The following is a 19,621-nucleotide window of genomic DNA, read 5'->3' on the forward strand; positions in this document are numbered from 1 at the left end:
ATTGGAATATAATGAATTTTATGTGAGTGTAATTTAATACGAGGGATTGGATAAAATTATAGGTGTTGACTTGCCCAAACACGTACACGTAGATGTGGTAGAATTAAGCATTATAATAAACTATCTATTATTTCAGAAGCAGAGGTAAGATAGTCAAGGAATTTTAGTATATTAGGGGAAAATATAATTCATTTGGTTAGGTTGTTAGATCTGTTTCCAAATCAATGAATGTGGGGTTTGACTTGTTGACTGCTAAGTTGATTACGTTGAGCGTGTGAGATCTGTGTCCTTCAAAGCTATTTTCTGATAAAGTGTGGTATGTGCCAGATACTAAAACTACTGACCATTATCATTGAAATAAAGGAGGATTAACTTTTCTTTTCAATAAAGCATAGATTCTGCATCGCTGAACAGAGTCTAGGTTTTCTAAGTATAGTTTAGCTATAGTTGTGGGTTGTTTAGATTGAAGGAACATTCAGGATAAGACTGGACGATCTAGTAGCCTGAGTCTTTTCAGACTGAAGGACTCACTTATTCAACGGGAAAGAAGGAGGAGTGTCTATAGTCTAAATCAGAAAGGACAGTTACATTTGAATAGCGGACTGGCAATTTGGATAAGAGATTTGGCCATAATTTGAATTGTTTAGGTAGACTGGAATGAAAGTAAGGTATTATAATAGTATGAATATAAATATATTATTAGTTATTGTTGGGATGTGAATAGACTTTACTAATGCCATGAATTAGTTTCCGGTTAAAAGAGAGTCATACTTGCTTGACTGTATCTAGCTGAAAGAGATATTTGAAGCAAGTTTGAATAGTTGGATGGAAAACATTTATTTGACAAAATTCTAATTGTTATTACTTTATTCTATGGTTTGCGTGACATCAGTAATGTATGCGAATAGTTGGTGAATTGTAGAATGATAATGTATTTTCGTTATGTGAACTAGGGGATGCAAGGAGCTTTGGCTATTATGCTGAGGGAATAACACCAATTTATAGTGGGTTCTAGATTTGTTGAATAAACAAACTTATATTTTAAACTAAAGTAATGCAATAGGCTACAATTATAACATTATCAGAAAAAGGCACTATACGCTCATCTGTGGTCCTCTGTAGCTCAGTTGGTAGAGCACGGTGCTTGCAACGCCAGGGTTGGGTGTTCGATTCCCAAGGGGGGCTAGTATAAGTATAATAATGTCGTTTGGAATAAGAGCATCTGCTAAAATGTTAACGGGTATGGAGAGGAGAGTACGTGGTAGTCATTGAATAAGGTTTTGCTAGATTAAACGAGTGAAAATGGTGGAATATGTCTATAAATAAATTGGATTGTGATAAATGGATGATTTCAATATATGATGGTAAACTACAGCAAGTGTTTGGTGTTACTTGTAGCTTCGAGTGATGGTTTAATTGGGTGGCATGATTTTAGTTGATTACAAGAGAAATAGGATATAGTTTACGACGCATGGAGAAGTGAATGTCTTATATGGTAATAGATCAACTGAACCAAACATGACGTTACTACGGCAATTTAGGATGGTTAATGTTGTTAAGTTCGTTTTTAAACACTATGATAGAGGTAAATGCAGAATGCTGTTTGAAAGTGTTTTATTAGGTCTGCTAGTAAAAATGGAAGAATTTCAATTTTTGTCTGTGGGTGTTAATCATTGGGGCTTGCTGAAACGTGAGAGCGCTATGAGGGACATTATGGGTTAAGTTAGGTGTACAAGGATCGCGTATTTTGTAGGAAGTCATAGAAGGTTGAATATTATCGGCAGGAAATTGCTAGCTAGTTAGCGGTGAGAGCTAGTGCGGTTTTCGTTGGGTGACGTCATTTGCTCTATGAACTGGAAGTAGATGCTTTGTGTGGCATTTGTGGAGCGAGGGGTAACGGTGCTTCGATGGTGAATGTTGTCGATGTGTGCAGAGGGTCCCTGGTTCGAATCCAGTAAGGGACAGAAAGCAAATCTTTTACATTGATGTGAATTACTGGTTTCATTGATAACATTATAGGAAAGATGTTGTCCTACCAATCCATGTTGGATAGGATAACATAGTAATTAAAATTGCATATTGATGAATTGGATGTTTTATTGGTTTTTACTATAAATGTAAAATAATTTGTCATCAGTTGAGGTACCGTTATGAGGGAAATTAGCGGTAGAGTATGATAGATATTGTAGAGGGTTTAAAAAATAAGTTAATTGGGTGATGAGACAGGTTGACTTGATGTTGAATGGGATTGTTTAATAGAAGTAATTATTTATATTTAGGAGAATGAGAATATGTTATTAGGTAGTATTGCTTTGTGGAGACGATTTACTAATGAAGAACATGTCTCGATAGTTGAATAAGGAACGATATTTGATAATTGATCATTTTATTATGACATTATATAGTTTGTTTAAACAGCAGTGAGTTATGATGATGTTTTATTACTTCAGATAACGATAATTTGTTTATAGTACGTTGAACGATGGGAGGTAGTTGTTGCTGTTGGCCTGATGGATTAAGTAGACATATTTTTATGGGTTTTGGATTATGAAACAATAAGTTTATATTTTAAAAAAAACATCAATGCAACAGTTTGCGACGTTTAAATTACTAAAAAGGGGTTATAGGTTTATAGTGGAAGGTGTAGTTAACTTAATAAAATGTGTTATTATCTAGTGTCTTCTAAGTGGGAGTTTTCTTTTAAGGATTGATGGGAGTCTCCTATAATATTATGTTTGGGGTAAAGTAGGACACGACGTATCAAACAATTTTAAATCGATGCTGGGGTTAATGATTGTTGATCATATAGGACTGGGGATATATGTATGATGTTTTGTGTGTAATTACTATCTTTGGATTGTTGATTATATGTGAACGACATGTATACTTTCTCTTCCAGGAACATGGGGATTTCTTTATATCTCATTGACATGTTAAAAAGTCTGTAGGCTAGGGTGGAACTAGTTAGTAAAATTAAGTAGTTTTATTTTTAGGTTGTCATAGGGAGCTACCAAAATAAATAAGGCCTGGCCATTTTTGTTTGTTTATTGTTTTACTATATGGTGTTCGAATAACCACAAACTACTTAGTATGAAATATTATTCTGTATAGGATTTTATTTCTATTTTGGGTTTTGTGACGGGATGGAAGTGAAATATCTTAAAGGGGCATACACATGTAATTTGGGTTTTATTTACTGAGTGATAAGTAAATATGTGTGATTTATTTTGAAAAGAGCTGTACTAAGGACTTACTGTACACTCGGGATAGAACATTTATGAAATGTTTTGATGGTTATTAATGAGTAGTATACTATTGGATGAAACAATTAATTGAATGATTTCAATGACCTCTGAAATCTGTCCTGGCTTTATAGTGTGACCTGATCCCCCGCACTATAAATTCTAGAGGCATGCTGTATTAGGGGGTTAGATATAATAAGGATAATTGTGAAGAAGTTTATAATTTGGACAAAATCCTATATATATATATTAGTCCAAACAGGACAAGGATGAAGTGAGAGAGTTAGTCCTGAAGGAGAGGTATTCCTTGAATAGTGTTATGGGATACAGTTAAGTAAAGATATGCTCAAGGGTTGTCATTTTCAGTTCAGTTATTATTTTTGGTTTAATAGGCAATATTGTTGTTGTTTTGTTTTTTGAACACATGAATCATGATGTGATGCATGTGTCCAAGGGGGGAAGTTGGGCTTACAGAGGTTTTAATGTTTTATAATGGTTTTGTGGGGAAATATGCAAGATGTATTAAGGATATGAGCAGTAGTAATAATGTGTTATGGGTTAGGTTAAATCATTTTTGTTTTTGTGATAGGAGGCATGGTGTAGAGATGGTCTGTCTATGAGATAAGTGGACTACAACAAGCTGGAAGCAGGTGTGCTTCATAATTTCAAGGCTTCTCTTGACGGATGAGAGGACATAAGTAGCATACTGTGTCTCACCTAACCTAACAATGCTCTTAAGATTTTATTTTCATGGGTGAAGATAACTCTGCCCAACTGAGTAGGAGAATCTGAGTATTTTCTGTGCCTTGGAGACTATGTGATGGCAAAAGACTACAGAAGAAAGAGCTGGAAAGACCCTATGTGGAGGGGCTTGTACGAGGTGTTGTTGGCTATCGTAATAATGGTAGAATTGGTGGAGACAGATATTTAGATCCATGTTTCCCACTATAGGAGTGTTCCAACCTCAGCCATTGGGTAGCATTGTTGTCTTTTGTGTGTGTCTGTGCTTGTGTCTTTGCAGCAGTAACTCCGAGCTTCCCTATGGGTAGGCTGATAGAAGGACACTCATCGCAGACTGATGTCGATAGATTGAGAGGGACTCTGGCTGATCCGGAGACCCTAGTGATGGGAGAAGGTTAACATCTAAAGGTGACCATACATCATCGTCCCAGTTACACCAACAGCGGTACGGATAGAGGGGAGTGTGATCGGGTGTCATCTAAACCATTGTACCAGAGTGAGGGAACTGATGACTAGGAGACCACAGAGACTTCCAAGACCTTCCAGACCGCCGAGAGATTCCAGACCACCGAGAGATTCCAGACATTCAAGATGTTATTACAGATGGTGTTATAATCGGTGTGAACCACAATAAAAACCAAAAGACCTCTACCCGGCTGAAGAGGAACAACAAAGGCGTTGAAGACGTTCCTGTCCGACACCACCTCTGCCAGGAGACCTGAATCCAGCATCAAATCAAAGCAATCAATTGTCTTCTCTTTTGTGCCTTTTCTCTCAGGAATGTGACAGGAGTCCATGTGGAATGAGCAGGAAGTGAGAGGTCTATGCAAATGTAACGTTCTTCATAGGGTATACTGGTTTGCAAATGGACAAAACAGAATGATGGTGGAGGTGGGGCGGCTCAGGTGTGACATTGGAATTGGGACATTGCCATGGGCAATCCAAGATGAACTATGAAGCTATCTGAAGAACATAATGAAGATGCCAGAAGATTGAGTGCCGGTAGAGGAAGGGACTGTTAGTTTAGGTAGTATGTTGATTAAGGAGGTATTATACACTGCTAAATTTACAGTAATTTAGACTAGGAATGTATTAAGATAATGATCTGTTGTAATTCTTGTTATGAGGAAGTTAATGCTAGAATTATGATAGTATAAATATACATTCTGCCAGTGTCCATATGTGCCAAGGTGAGAGATTTAACTTTGAATGATGGTACCAAAGTGAATAACTAAGAATTGTCATTCTAAATTTGTTTTGGGTAATTAATCTGATAATGACTATGAATTATAAGGTGACTGGTTGATTTGAATAAGTTATTAATATGTTAATAACTAATGATGTTGACATTGCAATTAATGGATTAGATATTGATATTGATTATTTTGATTGTTATAATAATTGTGATATGGGTAAAAAAGGTTATGTAAGCTAAAGATGTTGACACCATTCTTAACATGTCCTAGATATTATGGTTAAAACATAGTTGCATTTATTTCTTATATATTTTGATGTGTTAGGATACTACCACATATATTGGAAATGCTACAACAAAACAAAAAGGGGAGCAATGGTTACAAAGCTCAACAGCAACAATTGGAGGTTAGCTTAGAGGGAAACCTTCAAGACTTGTAACCAATACCTGACTGGGCTCTGGGTCCTCATCAGGATAGGTCAAACAATGAGGAATATATATTGGTTTAAATATATGTATATGAAAAGTAACCACATATGGCAAGGGTAAGAATAAGTAAATGCACAGGCTTACATTCATTTAAAAAAATTATCTTTGTATTATTGGGACATTATTGGAATGTCCCAAAGGGGGGAATATATGGATGTAACAGGTAGGCTACATTATATCCATAGTACATGATCCTTGGCTGAGTGATATGGATGATTTTCAAGTACATATGTTGTAGAATTAAACACCTATATGCCTTAAAATGTTTATGGATTGAGAACCAGTTGAAGGGTTAATACAGAGCAGAGACATTTATGTGTTTTTCATAAACTCCCTGCAGCTGGTCTGGGTATGTCAATGACATGTGATGGCTGTGTGGAGATTGGAGTAACAATGGACCTAGTGTTATCATTTGTTTTGCTTATGACCCTATGACCTGACACATGGCCACATGCACATAATCTCAAGGGCCAGGGAGGATGGTAAATGATAAATGCCTTAATGTATGTACGTGTATTATTTGTAAAGAAAGGGTCTGCAACCATATAATGAGATTAGGGAAAGGGTCTGCTACCAATATAATGAGATTAGGGAAGAGGCTTCCTGTGGAAAAGCTCCCATGACCTTTTGGAGTAAATTACAGGTGACATCTGGACGTTGAAAGCTAAGGTAGAGTGGTACTAAAATAAGTTAATCAGTTGCCCTAAGGGGGGTAATTGTATATGCTATATAACATGATTATGCATTTGTGTGTATAAAAGGGAGCTCTAAGCCAAAGAGAGACAGTTGTTGCTCCATGGAGCAAGCTCGGCTTTGTTATGCAAATAATAAAAGTCTAAATTCACAAGTTCCAGTCTCTTGAGAAATATTTTTAAGTTGACTACTTTTTGAGTCAAATATTTCTACGACAGTGACAGTGGAACCCTCAGCCTATTTATTTATTGTCACTATGCTGCATCAGTTGGGCTACAGAAGGTGATCATGCTTATTGCTAAATAACACACCTAACTGATAATATGGACCAAATGTTATTGGGCTCATATCTGGAGGGGGAAATTATATTTTAGATAATTTTATTTTAAAAAGTCACCAGAACTGACCTTTTCACAGACCTTCTCACTTAAAATCAAATAAAATCAAATTTGATTTGTCACATGCGCCGAATACAACAGGTGTAGACCTTACAGTGAAATGCTTACTTACAAGCCCTTAACCAACAATGCAGTTTTAAGAACAAATACCAAAAAAAAAATACACAAAAAATACAATATAAAATTATACGAAATAAAAGTAACAAATAATTAAAGAGCAGCAGTAAAAATAACAATAGCGAGGCTATATACAGGGGGTACCGGTACCGAGTCAATGTGCGGGGGTACCGGTTAGTCGAGGACACAATTTGTTGCGTTACAAAATGGGATTAAAATGGATTTACAGTTGAAGTCGGAAGTTTACATACACTTAGGTTGGAGTCATTAAAACTTGTTTTCAACCACTCCACACATTTCTTGTTAACAAACTATAGTTTTGGTAAATCGGTTAGGACATCTACTTTGTGCATGACACAAGTCATTTTTCCAACAACTGTTTACAGACAGATTATTACATTTATAATTCACTGTATCACAATTCCAGTGGGTCAGTGGGTCAAGTTTACATACATTAAGTTGACTGTGCCTTTAAACAGCTTGGAAAATTCCCGAAAAAAATTGTAGACCTCCACAAGTCTGGTTCATCCTTGGTAGCAATTTCCAAACGCCTGAAGGTACCACGTTCATCTGTACAAACAATAGCATGCAAGTATAAACACCATGGGACCACGCAGCTGTCATACCGCTCAGGAAGGAGACGTGTTCTGTCTCCTAGAGATTAACGAACTTTGGTGTGAAAAGTGCAAATCAATCCCAGAACAACAGCAAAGGACCTTGTGAGATGCTGGAGGAAACAGGTACAAAAGTATCTATATCCACAGTAAAACGAGTCCTATATCGACATAACCTGAAAGGCCGCTCAGCAAGGAAGAAGCCATTGCAACAAAACCGCCATAAAAAATCCAGACTACGGTTTGCAACTGCACATGGGGACAAATACTGTACTTTTTGGAGAAATGTCCTCTGGTCTGATGAAACAAAAATAGAACTGTTTGGCCATAAGACCATCGTTATGTTTGGAGGGAAAAGGGGGTTGCTTGCAAGCTGAAGAACACCATCCCAACCGTGATGCACAGGGGTGGCAGCATGCTGTGCTGTGGGGGTGCTTTGCTGCAGGAGGGACTGGTGCACTTCACAAAATAGATGGCATCATGAGGAAGGACAATTATGTGGATATATTGAAGCAACATCTCAAGACATCAGTCAGGAAGTTAAAGCTTGGTCGCAAATGGGTCTTCCAAATGGACAATGACCCCAAGCATACTTCCAAAGTTGTGGCAAAATGGCTTAAGGAAAACAAAGTCAAGGTATTGGAGTGGCCATTACAAAGCCCTGACCTCAATCCTATAGAACATTTGTGTGCAGAACTGAAAAAGCATGTGCGAGCAAGGAGGCCTACAAACCTGACTCAGTTACACCAGCTCTGTCAGAAGGAATGTGCCAAAATGCATCCAACTTATTGTGGGATGCTTGTGGAAGGCTAAACGTTTGACCGAAGTTAAACAATTTAAAGGCAATGCTACCGAATACTAATTGAGTGTATGTAAACTTCTGACCCACTGGGAATGTGATGAAATAAATAAAAGCTGAAATAAATCATTCTCTCTACTATTATTCTGACATTTCACATTCTTAAAATAAAGTGGTGATCCTAACTGACATAAGACAAGGAATTTTTACTAGGATTAAATGTCAGGAATTGTGAAAAACTGAGTTTAAATGTATTTGGCTAATGTAAGGGATCGGGGGTTGGCTGGGTCTAGACAGAGTCTGACACTTCCCCGATCTACTGAGAGGGGGAGTCATCAGACTCGATCTGGTTCACCTGAGTTCTGAGCACACCTGTCAGTAATTAGGGTAGGATTTAAGGTGTGCTCAGAAGCTCAGTCGGTGCGAGGTATTGTTCCTTTGTGACTTGCTAAGCGTTTTGTTCCGAGAGAGAGAGAGAGAGTTTGTTGTTTTTGATTACCCGTGTATCCGACCTGTGCCTTGTTGTTTGACTCCCCGAATTGCTTAATCCTCTGCTTGTATACCCCAGTGATTACCGTCCTCTGATCCTGTGTCTGTGACCTCGACTATGACTAAGCCCGCTCCCTTGGTACCTCTGCCTGTCTCTGCCTGGCCCGGTTTTGACCACAGCCCGCCCGACCACGATTAAGCTATTCCCTTGTCTGTACTCTAATAAAGCATTGCTATTCTGCGATTGGATCTTACCACTCTGTCCGAGTATTCATTACAGCTAAGGTGTATGTACACTTCTGACTTCAACTGTAATTGTGAATTATTTCACTTCTCTACACAAAATACTTAATAATGTGTACGTGAAAATACAATTCTATAAATGTTTGCACATAAATACAAAATAAATAACAAGAATGTCTTGGTTAAATAATTATTCACCTCCTAAATCCAGGAGTAAACATTTGCTTAACAAATCACATAAGGGGTTGCATGCACTATGTGCAATGATAGGGGTTAACATGATTTCTGAATGAATACCCCATCTCTATACCCCACACACTCAATTATCTTTAAGGTCACTCAGTGGAGTACTGAATTTCAAGCACATATTCTACCAAAAAGACCAGGGAGTTTTTCCAATGCCTCGCAAATAAGGGCACCGATTGGTAGATGGGTAAAATAAAAAGCAGACACTGAATATCCCTTTGAGCATGGTGAAGTTATTAGTTCGGTTTCGGGTGGTATATCAATACACCCATTCACTAGAAAGATACAGGCGATCTTCCTAACCTGAGTTGCTGGAGATGATTTTGCTGAGGCCAATGGTGATTTTAAAACAGTTACGGAGTTGAATGGCTGTGATTGGAGAAAACTGAGGATGGATCAACAATAGCGTAATTACTCCACAATACTAATCTAAATGACAGAGTGAAAATAAGGAAACCTGTATAGAATTAAAATATTCGAAAACATGCAACCTGTTTGCAATAAGGCACTAAAGTAATACTGCAAAAAATTTGGCAAAGGAATTAACTTTTTGTCCTGAATACAAAGTGTTATGTTTGTCGCAAATCCTTGCTCTACACATCACTGAGTACCACTCTCCATATTTTCAAGCATGGTGGTGGCTGCATCATGTTATGGGTATGATTGTCATCGGCAAGGACGGGTGTGTTTTTCAGGATAAAAAGAAACGGCATGGAGGACAATAACTTAATGGCAAAATCTTCACTGGAGCTGCTTACCAAGAAGACGGTGAATGTCTATTTCCAGTTTTGACTTAAAGCTGCTTGCTATGGCAAGACTTGACAAAGCATGATTAATTCTGAAAAAAATGATGGGAAAATATTGTACAATCCAGGTGTGCAAAGCTCTAGAGACTTACCAAAAAAGACTGACAGCTGTAATCAATGCCAAATGTGTTTTAAACATGTATTGACTCAGCAGTGTGAATACTTATCTAATCAAGATACTGTACAGTGGGAAAACATAGTATTTAGTCAGCCACCAATTGTGCAAGTTCTCCCACTTAAAAAGATGAGAGGCCTGTAATTTTCATCATAGGTACACGTCAACTATGACAGACAAAATTAGATTTTTTTTCTCCAGAAAATCACATTGTAGGATTTTTTATGAATTTATTTGCAAATTATGGTGGAAAATAAGTATTTGGTCAATAACAAAAGTTTCTCAATACTTTGTTATATACCCTTTGTTGGCAATGACACAGGTCAAACGTTTTCTGTATGTCTTCACAAGGTTTTCACACACTGTTGCTGGTATTTGGCCCATTCCTCCATGCAGATCTCCTCTAGAGCAGTGATGTTTTGGGGCTGTCGCTGGGCAACACGGACTTTCAACTCCCTCCAAAGATTTTCTATGGGGTTGAGATCTGGAGACTGGCTAGGCCACTCCAGGACCTTGAAATGCTTCTTACGAAGCCACTCCTTCGTTGCCCGGGCGGTGTGTTTGGGATCATTGTCATGCTGAAAGACCCAGCCACGTTTCATCTTCAATACCCTTGCTGATGGAAGGAGGTTTTCACTCAAAATCTCACGATACATGGCCCCATTCATTCTTTCCTTTACACGGATCAGTCGTCCTGGTCCCTTTGCAGAAAAACAGCCCCAAAGCATGATGTTTCCACCCCCATGCTTCACAGTAGGAATGGTGTTCTTTGGATGCAACTCAGCATTCTTTGTCCTCCAAACACGACGAGTTGAGTTTTTACCTAAAAGTTCTATTTTGGTTTCATCTGACCATATGACATTCTCCCAATCCTCTTCTGGATCATCCAAATGCACTCTAGCAAACTTCAGACGGGCCTGGACATGTACTGGCTTAAGCAGGGGGACACGTCTGGCACTGCAGGATTTGAGTCCCTGGCGGCGTAGTGTGTTACTGATGGTAGGCTTTGTTACTTTGGTCCCAGCTCTCTGCAGGTCATTCACTAGGTCCCCCCCGTGTGGTTCTGGGATTTTTGCTCACCGTTCTTGTGATCATTTTGACCCCACGGGGTGAGATCTTGCGTGGAGCCCCAGATCGAGGGAGATTATCAGTGGTCTTGTATGTCTTCCATTTCCTAATAATTGCTCCCACAGTTGATTTCTTCAAACCAAGCTGCTTACCTATTGCAGATTCAGTCTTCCCAGCCTGGTGCAGGTCTACAATTTTGTTTCTGGTGTCCTTTGACAGCTCTTTGGTCTTGGCCATAGTGGAGTTTGGAGTGTGACTGTTTGAGGTTGTGGACAGGTGTCTTTTATACTGATAACAAGTTCAAACAGGTGCCATTAATACAGGTAACGAGTGGAGGACAGAGGAGCCTCTTAAAGAAGAAGTTACAGGTCTGTGAGAGCCAGAAATCTTGCTTGTTTGTAGGTGACCAAATACTTATTTTCCACCATAATTTGCAAATAAATTCATTAAAAATCCTACAATGTGATTTTCTGGATTTTCTTTCCTCAATTTGTCTGTCATAGTTGACGTGTACCTATGATGAAAATTACAGGCCTCTCTCATCTTTTTAAGTGGGAGAACTTGCACAATTGGTGGCTGACTAAATACTTTTTTTCCCCACTGTATATTATTAGTGTTTTATTTTTCACAAATTCACTTTTATATATACACTACCGGTCAAAAATTTTAGAACACCTACTCATTCATGGGTTTTTATTTATTTTTACTATTTTCTACATTGTAGAATAATAGTGAAGACATCAAAACTATGAAATAACACATATGGGAAATTCAGGGCCTAGAAATTAATACTAAATGTAGAATTAACTCCAGAAGTAATTACGAGGCCATTTTAAAGATCCATTTGAAAGGCGATTTATAGAGAGGAACCGGGAGTCCTTCCATAATTGGTTAAGGGTCATGAAAAACTGTGTGGATGAAGGGCGGGTGGGGGTGGGCGGGTTGAATAAAGAGAAAACAATGCATAAAAAATCCATAAATGTATAATTCTTGTGCAATTCATATCTATAGGCTACATTGAGTGTTTTCTTTCATTTTTATCTGCCGTTAGTGGATAAGCCTAAACTTTAGGGCCTAACTACTTGCGTCAAATACACGCCAATTGACTAAATGCTTTTGGGAACTTGGGCAGAAAAAGTTAATGTCGATCCACTGAGGCAAAAAGGACAATGTCAGAGTTTAATTCAATAAGGGAAAAGCTGTGAAATGTAGAGTTTACAATTAAGAGAAGGGAGGGCCAGAACAGTAGCCTAATGTTTGGGAAAGATGTGATGATTGTGAGGCGCTATACAAATTAGACAGTCACAAGATTGAGACTTCTGTCAAGAGAACTGTATTGTTCAGATGGGTTAAATGGAATAGGAACTGAAATCTGGACACTGACTCTAGGTCTATAACCTCTCACATAGCCTAATATAATATTCACTCCTGCAGAATTAAGCAGTTCTTGCAGTAAAATCATACACCAAATGTAAATGTTGTTTTGGGAACAGGTGTGGAGAAATATTATTTATTTATTTCAGCATCTGGAGAGAATTAATGCGTGGTTGGGGACCGTCTGCAAAGGTGCTATCTTCATCAGCGTCATAAAAGTTGATGGTATTTCAACCATAAAATATGCATCCAAGCCGATCTGAAATCTTATCAGAAACATATTTGGTCGTTTTCACAGCTTTTAAATCTCTTAAAACCGGTGAAACTGATGTCATTTGGAAATCTTGCATGGAAAATCTTAGATTTTTTTTTGTGTTATTGCATTGCTCCCGTGTCCCTAAACATCGTTGCTGCATGAGAGAAGCTGAGATGAAAGAAATAATTTACAAATGTCAACTAGATTGAATAATTCATTCTATCGATGTATGACATTTTCTGGTGAGCAAGGGTTTATTTAGTCTTCTAGGGCAGCAAGGAATGACAGAAGAGAAGCTGCATGTATCTAATTATAGACAAGTTGACAAACAATTAGCCTACCAAAATGTCGGAAATTATAAGCAGAAACATAGGCCTATCTAAATTAGGCTTTAAAAAAAAATCACGCATCTCTGATCGTACAATGCATTTTCCATGTTTGCGGATTAGGGTAGGGTGCGGGCCTCAGATTTTCACTTTATCACATATAGTCGGGCGGTTGTGGATGGGTTATTAACAATTGCGGGCGGGTGCGGGTGAACTAACAGCTGACCCGCGCATAGCCGTGGGAAGTAGTTTGGGGGTGTGGGTGCTGCGATTTTTTTTCACGATGGGGTCTGATAATCATCTGTACAAAAGAGTTAATCGGATAATACTTATGGAATATAAAAATATTTGTTTGATATATGTTTTCAAGTTTCTTGAAATATTTTGCAAATTAAACTTTTTTCTATGTGAAAACTGAAATGGTCTATTCATTCCTTTTCTATTAGACACTCTTATCCAGAGCAACTTACAGTAGTGAGTGCATTCATTTTCATACTAGTCCCCCGTGGGAATCGAACCTACAACCCTAGAGTTACAAGCCCCATGCTCTACCAACTGAGCCATATCATCACAAACCACTTAATGTCTCAATGTCCTCAATTACTGTATTGTGCATAGTTTTTCTCCATGGTGATGGAAAGTCTACAGGTACAAACCTAGATGACCAGCCTATGTATAATATAGTGGTTTGTAAGGATGGAAAATTAATACTGCACAAAAAGTGATTGTTTTCCATGTTATTTGATCAATAAATATATACAGTACCAGTACTAGTAAAAGTTTGGACACACCTACTCATTCAAGGGTTTTTCTTTATTTTTACTATTTTCTACATTGTAGAGTAATAGTGAAGACATCAAAACTATGAAAAACACATATGGAATCATGTAGTAACCAAAATATATTTTAGATTTTAGATTCTTCAAAGTAGCCACCCTTTGCCTTGATGACAGCTTTGCACACTCTTGGCATTCTCTCAACCAGCTTCATGAGGTAGTCACCTGGAATGCATTTCAATTAACAGGTATGCATTGTTAAAAGTTAATTTGTGGAATTTATTTCCTTCTTAATGCATTTGACCCAATCAGTTGTGTTGTGACAAGGTAGGGGTGGTATACAGATGATAGCCCTATTTAGTAAAAGACCAAGTCCATATTATGGCAAGAACAGCTCAAATAAGCAAAGAGAAACGACAGTCCATCATTACTTTAAGGCATAATTGGCAGCCAAGCACCGATCATCATGTCACCAGCATCACTCAAATGATAGTCTACCCTCGATATTTATTGAACGTTTGCATGAAGCTCATCACCGTGCACTTAATCACCATAAGTTATGAAGTTATGAAATAAGTTATGATGAGACAGTGCACATAAAAATAACTTTTGTGGTCAAATTCCCATGAACAGAATAAACAATTAAATGGGTTTCCATCGCATTTTCAATTCTACTGTTGGTTTTGTCACAAAAAATGTTTTGCGTTATATAGTGAATGTGCCCACTCTGGTCTTGGCACGTGCGCTCTAGCCAACAGTTTGCAGTTACAGTTTGGGTATAGCCTACATGATGTGTCAATTATGTTATTATGGAAAAAATAGTGAGATTATTTGTATTTGTCAAACGGCAGCCAAGCATCAATCATCATGTCACCAGAATAAAACCCGAATAAACTGCATGCTTTCCCGAGTGGTAGTGGGAGGACCACACAACATATTCTCGCGTGACTCCAGGTTTACTTAGATATGATGGTTATTATATCAATATTTGCGCCAAGTCTAGGACCAAAAGGCTCCTTAACAGCTTCTACCCCTAAGCCATAAAACTGCTGAACAATTAATCAAATGGCCACCCGGACTATTTACATTGACCCCCCCATTTGTTTTTACACTGTGGCTACTTTAGTTTATTTGGTAAATATTTTCTTAACTCTTTCTTGAACTGCATTGTTGGTTAAGGGCTTGTAAGTAAGCATTTCACGGTAAGGTCTACACCTGTTGTATTCGGCGCATGTGAGAAAGTTTGATTTGATTAAGGCTTTTCCACCACCAATTCTCGCATAATACATTTTACAGACCCAAAATGATCCATTACCGATTATTGTTTCCATTTGGCCTGTCGTAACTTTTTTTTAATGCATCAGGTCATTCATCTGCATTAAATGGCTGGATGGAAACCTTGTTACTGACCCATACCATTTTGCATCTAAACTAGTTATTTTCTCAAAAACTGCGAAAAACACCCTCAAATGCCTTTCAAAAGGCTGTCATTCACCCTCTGTCATTTCAAGTTATAATTATTTAATCTTTACATTTGATCATAATACTGAATTCAACCCAGGGAATCTACAAACCCACAAAAAAAGTGCACGCAGTTCACAATTCCAGTCATATAGTATATATTCAGTCATAATATAACATAAATCAAATTGACCGCAGAGTTAAACAGAGCGGAAGACTGGTAGCGCCATTAATTGGTGGAGATGGGGGGCTTACCTGTCAATATCAGGAAAATGTATGTCATACCCATCTCTGTTCAGTATGCCTACTCAAGATCTGCACATCAGAGAAATGACTGGGTGACTAACAATGAGAGAAGAAGGAATGGAAAATACATATGAGGGCTGTTCTACAGACACTACAATGTTGAGGAAGTTGAGGAAGTTGAGGAAGTTGAGACCTGGAAGACACCCAAAATATTTTTGTCTTCATTGATTTTAGTAGAACACTCCAGAACAAACTTCTGCACATTGGCATTCTTGTTTGTGCCACAGTATTTTCATGGGTTCCCAAACTTTTGAACTCAGGCCCCCCTTCAAGCATTGGGTAACATCCCACACCCCCCTGCGAGCGTGCGCCACGTCTTTTTCTATGGGCACAAGCACTGTTCATGACACAAACTGTTCACACCACTCTTGTTGGCGGAGAGAACGTTTTGCAGATTTAAAGCACATTTCCTGCAATTCTACACATTTTGTCATGGGGTGCAGAGAAAATGTAGCAGTTTTAAAGCTAATTTCCGGCAATTATACACATTTTGCCATGCCTTATGTGTTAATGTGATGTTTGAGTGACTCAAACATTACAACACAATCAATGGGCTGAAAGAAAACCTAGCTAAAAAACATTAGCTGACATGGGCTAGTTGATCTGGACATTTCTGAGTTATAAATAGCTCTAAGGTCTGCAATGACTGACATGACAAGAAAAACTGCTGACCCAATTTCTAAATTGCACGTTGTGCATTCTACAATTTCAACTTTCAACTTCCCACAGTTTGGGAACCACTGTCTTAAAGGGGCAATCTGCGATTGGTGAATCAATTTTTGCACTTTGAAATTAATCATATACACCCATTGATTATTGAAGAATATAACGTATAAATGCCTCATGAACTTAGTTCAACTGTCATACCCCACCAGAACCCAAAATATAAGCTTGTTTTACTTCAATGTTTGTAAACAACGTAAATGTAAACACACACTGTATGGACTCAAAACATGGTTAAAACTATTAAGTTGATGTCATGGATGGTCAGTCCTTGCATCCAGAGCTATGAATTTGAGAGTGGTTACATTTCTTTAGCCCTATCCCTTAGCTTTTCACCAAAACAGTGTCAGGGAACCCGCGTTGTTCTTTTTCAAATAATCGTTTCAGTATCTCACATATGGGACATGCGCATTCGGGGAGGGGACCACAGGAAGCTCCAATCACATAAGTGTGACGACTAGTAGGGAACCCCACTCTTTATCAGGCACCCCGGTCCTGCCCTCTGACAATGCATTTCCACATAACATGGGGGCGATGAAATAACGGAGCCCCATTCATTTTCAATGGAGGGAAGTGAAGTGGGCGGGGGGGACCGATGTGCGATACGAGCATGTGCGAGGAAGTGTGAACAGGGTGGGAACAAAGTTGGGGAAAGCTGAATTTTACGGAAATACTCCGCGAAATCGTGATGCTATTGACCAATGGAAGCTCACTATAGCTTCCAGCCCTTACTGGATTGTCTGTCAACAACTTGCCTGCTTGGGAATCCCCTCTAACATTCTCGTTTTTTTCCTTACAGAGATCACAAGCGCTCTCAAAACTCTACTCAGCACGACTTGAATCCCTGTTTTCCTGCTAAACTGTTTGCAGGTGACCCGCTAGGACTCGCCGGTGAGCGTAGGATTATAGCTTCTCATCCAGTGTTGAGTACTTTTACAGAAATACAAAGTTTGCTTCTTCTCAGTCTCCGGTCAAAGCTAGCGTCACTCGGCTAGATTCTGTACCCACTAGCACACTTAGCGCTACCTGCCTCTCAGGCTAACGAAGTGCTAACTATAGCTAAGCTTTTAGGCTGCTACTAGCTAGCTAAGCTGCACAGACCTCACGTCAAGCTTTTGAGTAGCACATGTATAACCCGGCTGACAGAACCGTCCCTCCCGGAGTTATGGCTACTGCTTTACCCTTACTGGGCGAACTAAACCAAGCACTTGAATTCCTGGAATTACTGGCTTGCTTCTCTCATTTAGTATGCCTAATGTTCATTCAGTTTTGTCGGCTAAGCTGACAGGTTACACACATGGTAATACGGTCAAAAGAGGCTCTCAAGACTAAAGAGCAACGCCATTCGCACAGTTTTATTTGGCTAATACGGTGCTAGCTATAGCTAGGCTATTAGCCCACTGGGTGAACACTAGCTATCTAATTATGGCTACTGCCACCCTCTACAGGGAGTACCATACCAGGCTCTCGTACCCCCACACTTTTGCGCGAGTGGTTCACTTATTTCAGGGAAGGATTGCCATCCTGTCTGTATTGCCTGCTTGGGAAACGAACATGCCCAGGCAGCTCTCAGCGACCCAGAGTCCTGCGGGTATTTTACAGTGTTTCTGAGAACCGTCTGTGCTAGCTTAAGCTAGGATAGCCCCCGTGGCAAACGCCAACTAGCTAACTGCCATCTGGCTATTACTAGCTTAACTCTCATATTTAGTTCACCTAACATCCAGTTGCTTAGTGCTTACTGTTTGTACCGGTCCCATTACTCAGTGATCCGGTCCACAAGACGGCATAAAACAAACTAGCTAACACGGCAAGGTTAGCATTACCACTGCTAACCTAAGCTAGGCTAAATGCTCACGCAGCTTACCTCAGCTAGCACACTGCTACCTTAGCTCTCTTGCGTAGTTCACCTACATTCAGTCGGTTTGTGCTTGCTTACTTAACCGGTCCTACCTTAACGGTACCAGGTCCAAGAGACTTTAAAACCAGGTCAGCTACCGCGTCAAGGCTGGTCTTTACCATCACTAGCTGAAGCTGGGCTAAACACGGGTGTGTTCTGTGCACAAGTGCCCTCCAAGCTAAAGCTCTCCCCTCTGCACAGCTTTAGATTGAAGCCGAGGCTGGACAGGTAAACGTCAGTCGCCACCAAGCATTGTCCCCACTCCATGCTTACAGCACTCTGCCTCCAGAAATATATCACTCTCTGTCCCCTTGCCAAGGGAAAGGGGATACCTAGTCAGTTGGACAACTGAATGCATTCAACCGAAATATGTCTTCCACATTTAACCCAACCCCTTTGAATCAGAGAGGTGTGGAGGGCTGCCTTAATCGACGTCCACTTCATCGGCACCCGGGGAGCAGTTGTTGTTGAGGGTTAACTGCCTTTCTCAAGGGCAGAACGGCAGAAGGGGCACAGTGCCTTGTTAGTTCTATATGGGCGACTCTCTATAATGCCACCAGAGGGTGCCACCACATTTCCTCTGGGGATCGCAATGTCATCAGGCTTGTGGACAGCTCTCTGCCAAGCGGGAATCTGACACACTTGCACAATTCCTCCCTTCACTTCGCTATGAAATCAACCATCTTCTACTGGGTTCCATTTTTAGTAGCGACTATACCGCCCTAACATCCCTCCCAAGGGGAGGAGGGGAAGGCCCACATACGGGTTCAGTCCCTGGCAACAGAAAGGGGCAGCAGGCAGCACAAACATCCCTTGTCCTGTGACTGTCCCCTCTCGGGTTGAGCACAGCCCTTCCCCCACCTGGCCCCAGCATTTGGTTGGTGGGCATGTCTGTATCTCGGAAACCCTGACCCCGTGCAACGGCTCATCGTTTTGCGACCGTTTACCGGTAGGATGGACGGTCCTCAACCGCTAGGGCACACTTGCTCCTCACATTTACACACACTGGCTCCCAGACTGTTAGACACAGCAGGCACCTTCCCTTCTGCTATCAATAGCTATAGGCCGGGCGTTGTTGGTCATGGGAGTTGTCTACTGTCTCTCACAACCAACCATTGACTCACAAATAGAGACACCCTCCACCCCCATCCATACACACTGACCGTCTGGGTTGGCCAGTGTTCTGTTACTACAGCCCTACCACTCAGTCTTCACATAATCCGAGGTTCCAGTGCTTTACCATAGCC

General features: G+C 39.7%; 1 protein-coding gene across 1 annotated transcript in view; it reads right to left on the reverse strand.

Annotated features, from left to right (window-relative positions):
* Nucleotides 1-15,780, reverse strand: part of LOC311133656 (uncharacterized protein) — a gene marked incomplete at its 3' end in the record, with an annotated part of 31,725 nt that extends 15,945 nt beyond the window's left edge. The window contains exon 1 of the mRNA XM_084167190.1: nucleotides 15,704-15,780. Coding sequence (XP_084023316.1) covers nucleotides 15,704-15,737 — 34 coding nt within the window. The 5' untranslated portion in view covers nucleotides 15,738-15,780. The remainder of the gene's footprint in view (nucleotides 1-15,703) is intronic.
* Nucleotides 15,781-19,621: the final 3,841 nt, after the last annotated feature.

The sequence above is a fragment of the Coregonus lavaretus genome, assembly GCF_964263955.1.
Source record: "Coregonus lavaretus genome assembly, chromosome: 1".
NCBI lineage: Eukaryota > Metazoa > Chordata > Actinopteri > Salmoniformes > Salmonidae > Coregonus > Coregonus lavaretus.